The following is a 14171-nucleotide window of genomic DNA, read 5'->3' as shown; positions in this document are numbered from 1 at the left end:
CTCATTGCTGGGGTGACATTTGTGGAGACTGTTATTAACTCAGGTTTATTGGGGTATAATTTGCTTACAATAAATTTTATCCTTTTTACACTCAAGGAGTTTTCAGAAGTGTATACAATCACGTCACTGTTACCACAAACTGTCATGAAAATTGATACAAGGAATAATCTCATCACTCCAAAAGTGCTCCTTTATAATAAGTCCCCTCCCTCCCTCTTCTTCGCCCCTTGCAACCACTGCTGTTTTCTGTCCCTATAGTTTTGCCTTTTCCAGAATGTCATATCAATGGAATCCTACAGTATATATTCTTTTAGTCTGGGTGCTGTCACACAGCTTAATGCATCTGAGATCCATCCGTGTGGTTGTTTCTTCTTATTGCAGATGAATATTCCATCTTATGGATGTATCCCACTTTATCCATTCACCTGTTGAAGGACATTTGGATAGTTTCCTGTTTTTAGTGATTATAAATAAGGTTACCATAAACATTTGCTTACAGGTTTTTGTGTGAATGTATGTTTATAGTCCTCTTTTTAAAGACCAGAATCACAAAATGACAGGCAGTATTTCTTTGATATTTCTTCGTTTTAGTAGGCTATCTTCCAGGGGTGCCTGAGAAAGGAGCATGCCCCTACATATCTCGAAGTGTTTGTTCCCTGACTTGTAGTCCACAGTTTGGTTGGGTAGAGAATTCTATGATGGAAATGCTTTGCTCCAATTTTTTTATAGTTTCCTTTGTGATTTTAGCAGCATTCTGATGCTTGAAATTATTTCATGAAAAATTATTAACTCCGCAAAATTTTAGCAGCCTCTTTTTGTACCTAGTGTTCAGAAGTCTCATGAAGTGCCCTGGTATCTATTTCCAGCCACTGTATTTGCCAATTCATTGGTGCTTTCAACTACTGACTTTCAAGTACTAACTTCCATTGACTTGATTTTATTTCTGCTGTCATATTTTTAATATCCAAAAGCTCTTTCTTGTTTTCTGTTCATTTTTATACCCTTGATCCTTGTTTCATGGATGCAATATATTCTTATTTCTCTAAAGATATTAATAGCTTTTAAAAATTTTATTTCTTCCCAGACTACTCCTTTTTTTGCTTTTTCATTCTAAATTTTAAAAAATTTTAGTGTTACATTAATTTCAGGGGTACAAAATAGCAATTCCATAATTCTATACATTACTCAGTGCTCATCAAGATTAAGTGCACTCTTAATCCCTTTCATGGGGGGATGGGTGAAACAGACTCCCCCATTTTTTTCAAACTCCTTTTAAGATACGCTCCACCCTACTTCATCTCATATTCTTCTATTTGTCTCATACTTTTCGTATTAGACATCCTCTTCAAATGGCTGGGGATCCTTGGCTATCTGTTCATATTTAAGAATGGTCCACAAAGAGCTGAATGGAAGTGTAGTGCACAGGTATGATCTTTGTTAAGTTTCACCATGTTCTCAGAGAACCTCAGACATACTTATCTTTAGGGTTTTGGGTTTTTTTTTTTTTTTTCAGAACTCAAATTCTAGGAAAAAGACTCTCTACTGCTCAGAGTATGCAAAATCTTATTTAGTTCCTTTGTTTTCAAGATAGCACCTCTACACTCAGCTCAGTATTGGTGACTCCAGGCCAGAAACCTAATTTATTTGCTCTTCCTTCTGGGATTAAATTCTAACAATCTTTTTTTTTTTCAAATTTGAGGGTTTTTTTTTATGTTATGTTAATCACCATACATTACATCATTAGTTTTTGATGTAGTGTTCCATGATTCATTGTTTGCATATAACACCCAATGCTCCATGTAGAATGCGCCCTCTTTAATACCCATCACCAGGCCAACCCATCCTCCCACCCTCTCTTAAACAGACTTACAGTCTTCCTGGTTTTACCTCCTGCTTCTATAGCTACCTCTTATGGACAATTTTCTAACCCTTTTAGGGAAACTGCAGTAACTGTAGTCAGGTTGCTTCTTGGCTTTCCCTTGTACTGACACAGGATTCGGTGTTCTCAGGTCTGCCGATGCCTTGGTCACGTTGGTCACTACTGTCTTTTTTCCTGCCATCCTTGTCCTTGTGGATTTATGTCTAACTTAACATTAGACAAATGTCTAATTTAACATCCCCTATTGCTAACACCTTATGTAAGTATGGTACATCTACTATGATTAATGAACCAATGTTGAAACATTGTTATGTAAAGTCCATACTTCATTTAGATCTCTTTAGTTTTTAACCTAGTATCTTTTTTTTTCCTGTTCCAAGAGTCCATCCAGGATACCACATTATATTTAATTTCATGTTTCCTTCACCTCCTCTTGGCTGTGTCCTTGTTTTTGATGACCTTAACTGTTTTGAGGAGAACTGATCAGGTATTTTGTAGAATGTTGTTCAACTGGGATTTGTCTGCGGTCTTTCTCATGATAGGTTTTTTTTCATCATATTATTATTCTTTGCTTTCACATTTCTGAAGTGAACTTCTCTTAGCTCTGATGTATGTATGATGTTTTCCCAATATTTTGGACTTCATTTGCTAATACTTTATTTAGTTTAGTTTATTTGTTGATATGTTTTTTAAATTTAATTTAATTTTATTATGTTACGTTAGTCACCACACATCATTAGTTTTTGATGTAGTGTTCATGATTCATTGTTTTCGTATAACACCCAGTGCTCCATGCAGTACATGCCCTCCTTAATACCCATCACCAGGCTAACATATCCGCCCACCCCCCTCCCCTCTAACACCCTCAGTTTGTTTCTCAGAGTCCATAGGTTCTCATGGTTCGTCTTTCCCCCCATCCCCCCCCTTCATTTTTCCCTCCCTTCTCCTAATGTTCTTCATGCTATTCCTTATGTTCCACAAATAAGTGAAACCATATAATAATTGACTTTCTCTGTTTGACTTATTTCAGTTAGCATAATCTCCTTCAGTCCCATCCATGTTGATGTAAAGTTGGGTATTCATCCTTTCTGATGGCTGAGTAATATTCCATTGTATATATGGACCACATCTTCTTTATCCATTCATCTGTTGAAGGGCATCTCAGCTCTTTCCACAGTTTGGCTATTGCAGACATTGCTGCTATGAACATTGGGGTGCATATGGCTCTTCTTTTCACTACATCTGTGTCTTTGGGGTGAATACCCAGGAGTGCAATTGCTGGGTCACAGGGTAGCTCTCTTTTTAATTTTTTGAGGCACCTCCACACTGTTTTCCAAAGTGGCTGTACCAACTTGCATTCCCACCAACAGTGTAAGAGGGTTCCCCTTTCTCCACAACCTCTCCAACAATTTGTTGTTTCTTTCCCTGTCCATTTTTGCCATTCTAACTGGTGTAAGGTGGTATCTCAATCACACTGAGGTCTTTAATCCATTTTGAGTTTATCTTTGTGTATGGTGTTAGAGAATAGTCGAGTTTCATTCTTCTGCATGTGGCTGTCCAAGTTTCCCAGCACGATTTATTGAAGAGACTGTCTTTTTTCCATTGCATATTTTTTCCTGCTTTGTTGAAGATTATTTGACCATAGAGTTGAAGGTCCATATCTGGGCTCTCTATTCTGTTCCATTGGTCTGTATGTCTGTTTTTGTGCCAGTACCATGCTGTCTTGGTGATCACTGCTTTGTAATATAGCTTGAAATCAGGCAATGTGATGCCTCCAGCTTTGTTTTTCTTTTTCAACATTTCCTTGGCAATTCGGGGTCTTTTCTGATTCCATTAAAATTTTAGGATTGTTTGTTCCAGCACTTTGAAAAATGTCATTGGAATTTTGATCGGGATGGCGTTGAAGGTCTAGATTGCTCTGGGTAGCAGAGACATTTTAACAATGTTTATTCTTCCGATCCATGAGCATGGAATGTTTTTCCATCTTTTTGTGTCTTCTTCAATTTCTTTCATGAGTGTTCTGTAGTTCCTAGAGTATAGATCCTTTACCTCTTTGGTTAGGTTTATTCTGAGGTATCTTACGGTTTTTGGTGCTATTGTAAATAGAATCGTTTCTCTAATTTCTCTTTCTACAGTTGCATTGTTAGCGTATAAGAAAGCAACTGATTTCTGTGCATTGATTTTGTATCCTGCCACATTACTGAATTGCTGTATGAGTTCTATTAATTTGGGGGTGGAGTCTTTTGGATTTTCCACATAAAGTATCATATCACCTGCGAAGAGAGAGAGCTGACTTCTTTTTTGCCAATTTGAATACCTTTTATTTCTTTTTGTTGTCTGATTGCTGTTGCTAGGACTTCTAGTACTACGTTGAACAACAGGGGCGAGAGTGGGCATCCTTGACGTGTGAGATGGACTCTTTTTCCTTTTTCAATACTGACCTTGTCTGATTTTACTGTCAAGGTATCACAAGGTAAATAACAGAATTTAGGGAGCTTTCTTCCTAATCTCTGGAACAGGAAAAGATAGCTTCTCTTTTATTTGAAGCTTCAGTAAAACAGGGAATTGTCCTTTATTTTTATAATCTATTCAAATTAACCTACTATATTGTTTTTTAAAACTTATATTGTTTATAGTTCTGTTCCCTTTTCACCCTCATTAATTTTTCCTTGATTAATCGTGCTTACTTGGCTATTTTATTCTTTTAAAGAGTGGTTTTTGATTCTTTGCTTTCTAGTGTATATGTGCATGCTCTTAGCTTTATTATTTCCTCTTTTATTAACTTCTATATATTATTAGTCTGCCATTCTTTTCCTAATTTTTTGAATAGGGCACACAGATCAATAATTTTCTCTTCTCATATACACACCTAAGGCCATTTTTTTTTTCCCTCCATATAAGTCTTCAGTGACAATCTAGAGATTTCGATATGTAGCCTCCACTGTAGTTCAGTTTGAAATATTTTCTAATTCACAGTTTAATTTCTTTTTGGACTTAATTTATTTGAGGTGCAGTTTTTAGTTTCTTAATGCATTTTTCTTTTATCTTTTTGTTCTTAACTTATTTCATCATATTCACAGGATGTTTCAAAGCATGGACATGTGTTGAGACTTAATGATCTAATTGGTCAATTTCTGTAAATGTTCCACGTGCTTTTAAAAATCACACATATTTTTAATTTATTTCAAAGTTTTTTATATATATCCATTCAATCAGGATTAATTATATCATGTACTTCTTCTCTATTCCAATGTTTTTTCTGCTTCACTCATCAATTAATGAGAACTCATTAAAATTTCCTACTACGATTATGGTTTTATCAGTAGTTCCTTATAATTCTGTCCAATTTTGCTTCATGTATCTGGAGGCTATGAAGTTCATATAAATTCAGAATTACTGCTCTAATAAGTCATTTCTGCTTTAAAGTTTATGTGACTGACATACAGTTAGCTCAGCAGTCTGTCTTTCTTCCTAGCTACCTACGTAGTTATTTACTTACTTAGGATCTTCCTGTACATGATGTATTAGGGTTACCTCTTGTAAACATCATATGGCTGGGTTTTATTTCTTCAGTCTAACCCAAGAGCTTCCGATTTTAACTGCAAGTTTACATGGTTTGTATTTATTATAGTTGCTGACTTATTTGATTTCATTTCTAACATCTTACTTTCAGCTTCCTGTTTAAGTCACCTTTGTTTTGCTTCTCTCTCTCTTTTTAAGTTTGTTTATTTAAACAATCTCTACACCCAATATGGGGCTCGAACTCACAACCCCAAGATCAAGAGTCACCATGTTCTTCCAACTGAGCCAGCTAGGCACCCCGCTTTGTTTCTCCTTTGAACCTTTGGAGGGAGTTTAAAGAGTTGTGTCTCACCTTCATCACTAATCCCCTTTCTCTACTGTCTTACAATATACATTCTGAACATAATCATTCCCAAAGTTCTGTTCCTCACCCCACACACAGACTGATTTCTAGGCAATTATCAACACCCATTTGAGTGTCATTTAAGTATAAAAGTTGGTCAAAGAAATTGAAGCACAATTTATGGATGTGAGGAACTCAAGGAGCCAACAAACAGCAAGGAGTTAACATGACAAGGAGCCAGGGCAGATCCAAGAACAGTTCTGTATCCTTCAACACTGTACCCACACAGTTGCTGATAGCTTATTATATTAATTATGGAAAGAGTCCAAGATACTGAACAAAGGATTTAATAAGGATGGCACATAGTGTCATAGAAAGGCCTTCCAGAACACAGAAGCACTGTTCCTTCTTAGAGGAAAACACATCTTTATTTCCCACAGTGGTATCATATAATCAGTTGAGGAGAAACAATACAATGTGCAGATATAATCCAAGCTGGAATTCCTATATACTGTGCCTGAAAGACAGGAGGTAGACAGAGCAAAAGCCTAATTATGGGCCTTCTAGGTTCTTGATTTCTATAAAGCCTCAAAAGAGAGACCCCCTCCTAACGTTTAATCAGTAAAATAAGTGCATCTGTCAGTCTGAAAAGTTATGCTGAAGCCTTAATGAATGCTTGTAAATCAACATAAGCCCCCAAGTGAACAAATAGCATAATATGGCATTTATTTTTCTCATAAAGAATGTCATCATGTCTTTAATCTCCTTAGGGGTTAAAAAAAGAAAAAAGGTAAGGGGATTAGATGATTTGCAGCTTTGTTTCATCCCTTACTACCACCCAAAATGCAGCCATCCAAAGAGAGATCAGTCCCCAGCATTCCAATCACACTGAACTCTGGCTGAGTAACACTTCAAGTAAATGTAGGCCAGGTACCTCATCACCTGTATGTCCCTGCTACCTGCCAACTAATACTGTCTCAGTTATGAAAGAATCCCATGTAGAAAGTCTGTTTTAATACTGCTTTGCTCTCAGAAAAATTTATACCTCAATGATAAAATCCTAGGAAACATCCTTCACCACATTATCAAAATGTGTTGAGTCCTTTAGAAGTATTTGAAGTGACTGCATGCTCAATATTACTGTGAAATTTTTAAAAATGAATTGAAATGTTTTTGCCCAAAATTATTCCATTCATGGCATAAGTAACAGAACAGATGCTGACATTTTACATGTAGATGGTTCCTCAGTGAAGCAGCACTTAATTAAAAATGGGGATTTGAGAGATTTCAGAAAATTTCATTTCACCCTAAAAATACCAAGTATTTATTTTCTTTTTTATGAGCAAGCTAGCATGCTCGTCTAGTACTGTTCTGTTTCATTATTACTAAATGCTACAGAGCCATTTAAAAATTTTATTAATGTGGAAATTCTCACAAACAAAATCATATCATCTTTCTCCAAACACACATGATTTTAGCAGAGAAATCTAAAGTATAGAACTTTGCAAATATGCAAAGGATTTTAGCTATGAAATATCCTGGTAATTGGTAAAACAGGCCCTTAGAGACCACATGCTGATTTCACATGGCTGCAATTTTATATAGTCTTGGTAGAATGTTGAAGAAACATAGCTGGCGCTTTGCAGATGAATTTCCCTTTCAATTTGAAAACTAAACAAAAGGCACAAACCCAAAGGCTCGACTGAAACACCTTCATTCTGGGACCAGAAAAATCAGGCCTGGATTTTGATGATCAAAAGTGGAGAAGTAGCGGGTTGGCGTTCTGTTGACCACCATTACGGCCTGACTCTCCTCTTCTTCCTCATCTGCTTTCCAGACATTGTTCATTTTAAAGATTTTAGAAGGTGAGCAACCAATCCCCTGGTAGTCTATCACTGTTATTTTTCTTATAATTTCATGACTTCAAAGTAGGTCAAAGCCTAGTGAAAATGCCAAAAGTGTGCACAATGGCAGAGAATGCTCACAAACCTTGTTCCTGCAAGAACAGTTTTGGTGGCAGGTAACAGTGAATGTAATTCATATGCACAGCTATAATTAAAAGCATAAGTGGTAAAAAGATTTTTATAACATTTGGAGGCAGGACTGTGATAAATACACTAGATGAAAGAGATTTTGAAACTAAATCTTACGGACTTTTTATTCTTAAAAAAGGTTAAAAAAATTTTTTTTTTCTTAAAGATTTTATTTATTTATTTGAGACAGAGAGCATGAGAGGGAGGAGGGTCAGAGGGAGAAGCAGACTCCCTGCCGAGCAGGGAGCCCGATGCGGGACTCGATCCCGGGACTCCAGGATCATGACCTGAGCCGAAGGCAGTCGCTTAACCAACTGAGCCACCCAGGCGCCCCAAAAAAGGTTAAAATTTAATTTCTGTTTTTTAAATTTTAAAATTCTTTTTTTTTTTTAATTTTATTATGTTATGTCACCATACATCATTAGTTTTTGATGTGGTGATCCACGATCCATTGTTTTCATATAACACCCAGTGCTCCATGCAATTTCTGTTTTTAACTAAATAATACAGTAGCCTGCAACTTAAAGCTTATTCAGTTATTGATTCAAGTATTTATTGAATGTTCTCTCCTGCTATGCACCATTCTAGGAGTCAAGAATCTGCTGTGACCACAACTGACAACCCCTCACTCCTAAAGCTTATATTCCAGTGGGGTAATACCGAAGAGCCTCCTTCAAATAAACTAAATATGTTTGATACAATATCTTACTGAGTCTTATCTTAAAATGTATCACTGACCTGACAGACACCTGGAAAGGAAAGAGCACCAAAGCTGGCTTGTACCCTTTGGAGTTCTGTAAACCTTTGGAATTCTTAAAGTTTTTCTGATAATGAAAAAATCTTAAGTATGCTAAAGTTGAATTAATGATTGATATTTTTCTCATTGATATTGATTGAAAATGATTGATGGCTTTTTTTAAATCTTGATTAAGAAAATCTTCCCTAACTCAAGGTCTTAGACATGTTTTTAGAAAATGTTTTTCTTCTAAAAGTTTTAAAATCTTTTCACATTTCAGTATTCTATCCATCTGTGAGCATGGTGTGAGGTAGGGATTCTATTTAGTTTTTCTCCGTATGGCTAAATACTTGTCCACAGGCATTTGTTGAACAATATATTCTTTCCTTGTCAGATCTGGAATGCCAAGTCTTTCATATATCACAATTCCATGCCTGTGTGGATTCAGTATGTATTTTATATTCCATTCCATTAGTCTTAGTTGTCTATCCCTGTGATTAAAGCTTTCTTTAAAAAACTGTAACACTTATCTACTGCTTGTGGCTATCAGGATAAATGTCTTCTGTCTTCTTGGTAAGCTCTTAAGTCAGACACGGCTATGACTTATTCATCTTTTTATTTCTTATAGCATAAATATCAATATTTCGAGTTTGTAAATTATTTGCTAAAAAAGAGATGAGGTCAATAGCAATACTGCTTCCTAGCTATAAAGTCATAAATATTTCCCTCCAAAATCATGACCTCAACAGAGCAAAATTTATGTATGTATTAGCTATATTTTATTATTTTCTGTATTCTTGATGCTCTGCCATCTAGGGTTTTCCTGACCAGGAAGAGACTGCCCCTCCCAGGGTTAGTTAACTCCTAGAGATAGCAAACAGTTCATGTGTCTTTCATACGTAAACCCACCAATCCAACACTCATACTTCCCAACTACCTCCTTTATCTAGCTGCTACACATCAAAGCCTAAGCACCCCACGATCAGGAACCAGGCAACCAGTCAATGTTCCAAAATCAGCTGAATTTATTCAAACTAGCCAATCCTAAATGTGCTTCACCAGCCTTGCCTTGAAAAGACAATAAAGGATGTTGCCCATGTTTCCTTCTCTCTCCCCTCTCCTGATCAATCCTGATGCTTCCCCATGTGTCTCCCCCACCTTGCACCAGCATGGCATACCATGGCCCTGTTTCTACGGACCTATGAGTATAAACTTGTTCCTTCACAACAATCATTTCCATGTCTTCATGTCTTGCCGTACTTGATTAAAACAAATCCCCATTTTGAAATGAAGAAAAATAAATTTACCTGTTATTTTCAGGAAACATGTAATAATGTAAACAAGAAAACAAATATAAAACTATTAGCTTGCCAGTGATGAAGGAATTCAAGATTTCAGAAGCAGTTTATTATGCTAAATATTTGATAACTGGTAGGATTATTCAATGAGAAAGAAGGAAACACTCAGTTTGATCATTCTCTTTGCATGTCCTAAAGATCAGGCTAACATGAGTTTTATTTCGTACATTTATGAAGAAATTGTTCTCTTAAGAACAGAAAGTTAAATTCAGAACTGTGATAATCCTTAAACCTTATCATATTACAGTTTGTCCTTTTCACAGATGACAAGATGAACTATTGAACTGAGTGTACTGAGTCTCTATATTAGTATTTCAAAGAAGAACAAAGTATTTGGAGGAGTTAATCACAACATAGAGTGCATTATATAAAATTACCTCACACAAGTTTATTAAATTGACCTGTCCCATGCATACTCTGAAATGGGATCAAAACTAATCTTTCCAAAGGACAGACAAAAGAAGTAGGTACCCAATTTTCTTTCTTTTCAATAAAAATAATTAAAACTAGTTCTTGTTTAAGTAAATTCAACTTACTGAAAATTCACTATTGCCTTTGACAGTATTACGATGATGATTTCCCTTGGATAATCTGTATACTGGACCCAAAGAAGCCATTTATTTCATAAATATATAAATAATTCTCAAATGGTTTAAAGGGGGTTGCAGTTGTAATTTGAACAGCAATGCAGTAGAAAGGAGTAGACATAGCGCTGCACTGGAGTCAAAACACTCTGGAAGCCAGTTCCAACTCTGGCAATTACTTTCCAGACAGACAATATGATTTCTCTGTGTCCCGGTTTCTCCATTTCTAAAGCAACATTTATAAGACTTGGACTGCTTACCATCCAGAATCAGAGAAGATGACTCAAAATTCTTTGTAAACTGTTAAATCCCTTACAAATTTATAGTATTATTATTTAAAATTATTACATATATCTATATATCATTATATGTAAAAAATTTTAACTCGGTTTTAAAAGAATCAAAAATTTGAGAAGCACAAATTGCTATCCAATAATTTATAAAACTAAGCACATGATTTTGCCAATAATTTTCTCACTGACTCTGCAAAGCTTCTACCATTGGCAGCTTTGAATACATAAACCAAAGATATCCACTGTCTTTTAAGGACAGCACTGCAATATTATAAGGCAATGCATTATTCACTTATGGCTAAATGGTTTGTTTTTCTTCGTTCATGAATCTATTCTATTATTAAAATACCACACATTAAATACACATTAAGATCATACGTCTTGGTCTTATCTATCTCACAGATAAACGATTTTACTCAACACCATTTTTCTATGTAAATTTTATGAAGTTTTGATGTTACTCCATCAGCAATTTCCAGGAACATTAGAGACTAGTTAAATTTTATAAAATAATTAATGAAAACCAAAGTTTGCCTGGTTAAAAAAAAAACTAAGGCAAAATTTTAGACTTTACTTATAATTTTAAAATGATTTTTAGCATTTTAATAGCACTTTTTACTCAACTTGTGCTTTCTAGCTTGTTGTTGTTTTCCTAAAAGGTATCTGCACATAAGCATGAATATGGTAGGCCAGGAAGGACTTGTGTGTGTGTGTGTGTGCGTGCGCGCACATGCACGCATGTGTATAGCTAAAACTGCAGAGCGCTTCCACATGCACTGTTCTGTGCACCTGGCTTATGTGTTTACATATTTATTCCTCCAACAATCTTATAATAGGGACTATTACTCTCTATATTTTACAAAATTGACAGAGAGATTAACTTGCTCAAGGCCACCCAACAATTAGTTGGCAAAGCCTGGATGCAGATCCAGAAAGTTTGCCTCTGTAGTCCATTCATGAATCTTAAAAATACATTACTCAGGGGAGAAAAGTAGCAAAAAACACAGAATATGATATCATTTTTTAGAAGTCTAAAATCTAAATGACATGATACATGGTTTCAGGATGCAGATATATGTGGTTACACTATAAAGAAATCAGGGAATTATTATTGAATAAATTGGGGCACCTAGGGCAACTGGATGAGGAAAGAAGGGAAGGGACTTGAGAAGGGCCTACAGAGAACTTCACTGGTGTGGGAGCCATTCTATTTCTTAGGTTGGGTAGCAGGCTCACACGTGATCATTTTATTACTATGGCCCATAACTTACATATAGGTCACAACTTACCTTGTATGTGTCAAACATTTTATTGTAAAAATTAAAGAAAATATTAATCAATAAGCTATTCAGACTCTCTGACTTATTCTGGATTTGTGATACATGTGAGTTGGATAAATCACTCTTCTGTTTCCAGAGTCAAGCAAATTTGGTCAGGGATGGCAAAGGCTTGGCATGAGTATCATCACTCGCTCCCATGGTGGACAGTGGTCGTCAGCATGGCCTGCTTCCTCCTGTGTCTGACCACTGTTTTAGGATCTTTTCCACACTGGACTCGGAGAATTCATGACTGATTATGTACAGGTGGTTGGGGCTGCCACATCAGTTTGGCTGGAGGTAGCACCCCATCATCATTGTGCTAAAGGATTCCTAGAATTCTTGCAACTGGGAAACTCTGGGATTCCCAACTGGTCACACTGGTGCCTCTTTTTCAAAGATGCAGTTACCTGTTAAGTTCGAAGCATCGGTGGGACTAAGTTGTAACCAATGGCGGGCATCGGAGTCAGTCACACCATCTGTGGGAGTGTTCAGTTCTGGGTCTTCCTCACAGGTTGGCCATGGGCTCATGGACAGCTCTACCTCATTGTTATAGCCCAGAGCTGTGTCACTGCTGATACCTTCACCTGGCACAATGGAAGAACCGAAGTCTGAGATAACAAATAGCTGCAAATCAGAATGTTCCCAATCACCAACATGCAAGTAACTAAACAGCTGATACAGCAGGAATCGTTCAGGGGATGGGGGCTCAAAAGCTGACATTGTGGGGATCTTGGTCACAAACAAAGCTCCTAGGTGCAGGGCATTAATGGTCATTATGAGCTCCCCTACGTATTACCAAGTGACAATCTTTTCAAGGGAGTCTTCAATTCAGTTATCCCATATCCCCAAAAGATTACATCAAGTCGTTCAGCTTTCTACTGCAACCTACTCAACTACGAAAGGGCACAGGTGGAAGAAGATGATGGAAATTCCTTTCACCACAAATGCAAGTTTATTCTACCAGCTACAAGAGCCTAAGGATGCTTTTTACCTTGAGTTCAATGTTTAGACCTAAACCTCGTGTGAATCACCCAGGCTCACTGGGGGATGAGGTGTCCAACTGCAAAAGATTTTCTCCAAAAGAAATTCTCCCCTTTAAACACTAAAAAGTTCTAATTTGTCATAATACAATGATGCTTTCAAAGGCTATTAAGCCTTATAGAGTTATTTAGTCTGACACAAAACAGACCTAGACAGTCTGCTCCTCCAAGTCTTCTGTCTACTTCCTAACAGTTTTATGTGTCTACCCTTCCTGTCTGCTCTTTGCATTCACTGTTGACAGTCCCTCAGCCTTGTTGCTTCTAATCTGCTGTCCTCTCTTCACGTGCCAAGAGCTGCAAGTTGTCCCAGCCACCAGATAAACTGAAAGTTGCCCCAGTAACTAACGTGTCAGGTCCCTACCTTCATCTGCCACAGAACTCCAAGCCAACAGGGTCTGAAGGTAGAGCCTAAGAGGAGCTCCTCTGCCTCTACCAAAAGCACCCTAGATCTGCAGGAGTTGTTTACTACGCTTCTGAGAAGGGGGCAGCCAGGCAGCTGACTTCAGGGAAGCAGATTATTAGGGCCATAGTCTACATGCAGTATATAATATGTCTAAGGATTTGAATCAAATTTCATTTTTTAAATACTTATACCATTGACCTCAATGTACTTCTGAAGCATTTTGCTCCTAGCCTGTGGGAACTTTCTGGGGAAGATCACTTTTCCTTCTGGGTCTGTTTGGTCACCCAGCCATTGGCCTTGCTTGTGCCTCTCAGATGGAGAAAGGCCCAGGGTGGAATGACAGGCCTCTATGGCACACATAATGGACTGGATCTGTTTTACTGCACATGTGTACCGTCCATCAATCCTGGGATTCCAGGAATAAAAATGTCCCATTTCACAACCATGTCTCCTCAAAGGATAAGATATCATACAAGTCAGAAAGTAGAAGAAAACAAAATAGATGACTCTGAAGTTGGATGAACAGAGACTGCATTTCCTGGAACTTACTCTTCTGTGTTTCCTTACATTTTCCTTGCGTCTGCTGCAAATCATCTTTTAAATCCAATTCAGCAGGGCTGCTGCTTCTTCGAACTAAGATCTTCAGACAAAAAGAAATAAT

General features: G+C 36.9%; 1 protein-coding gene across 5 annotated transcripts in view; it reads right to left on the bottom strand.

Moving 5' to 3' along the window:
* RALGAPA2 (Ral GTPase activating protein catalytic subunit alpha 2) overlaps nucleotides 1-14171 on the bottom strand; it is a 324790-nt gene that overhangs the window by 170944 nt on the left and 139675 nt on the right. For 4 of the 5 annotated variants that reach the window (XM_035005755.1, XM_035005753.1, XM_035005752.1 and 1 more), the window contains 2 exons: nucleotides 14060-14150; nucleotides 12475-12651 (listed from right to left, as the gene is read on the bottom strand). In XM_035005755.1, coding sequence (XP_034861646.1) covers nucleotides 12475-12651; nucleotides 14060-14150 — 268 coding nt within the window. The remainder of the gene's footprint in view (nucleotides 1-12474; nucleotides 12652-14059; nucleotides 14151-14171) is intronic. The other variant, XM_035005751.1, reaches the window with a different exon arrangement.

The sequence above is a fragment of the Mirounga leonina genome, unplaced genomic scaffold (genome assembly GCF_011800145.1).
Source record: "Mirounga leonina isolate KUSES-001 unplaced genomic scaffold, KU_Mleo_1.0 Mir_150, whole genome shotgun sequence".
Taxonomy (NCBI): Eukaryota; Metazoa; Chordata; class Mammalia; order Carnivora; family Phocidae; genus Mirounga; species Mirounga leonina.
Note: the sequence above shows the minus strand (reverse complement) of the source record. Positions and strands in the feature narration are given on the sequence as shown.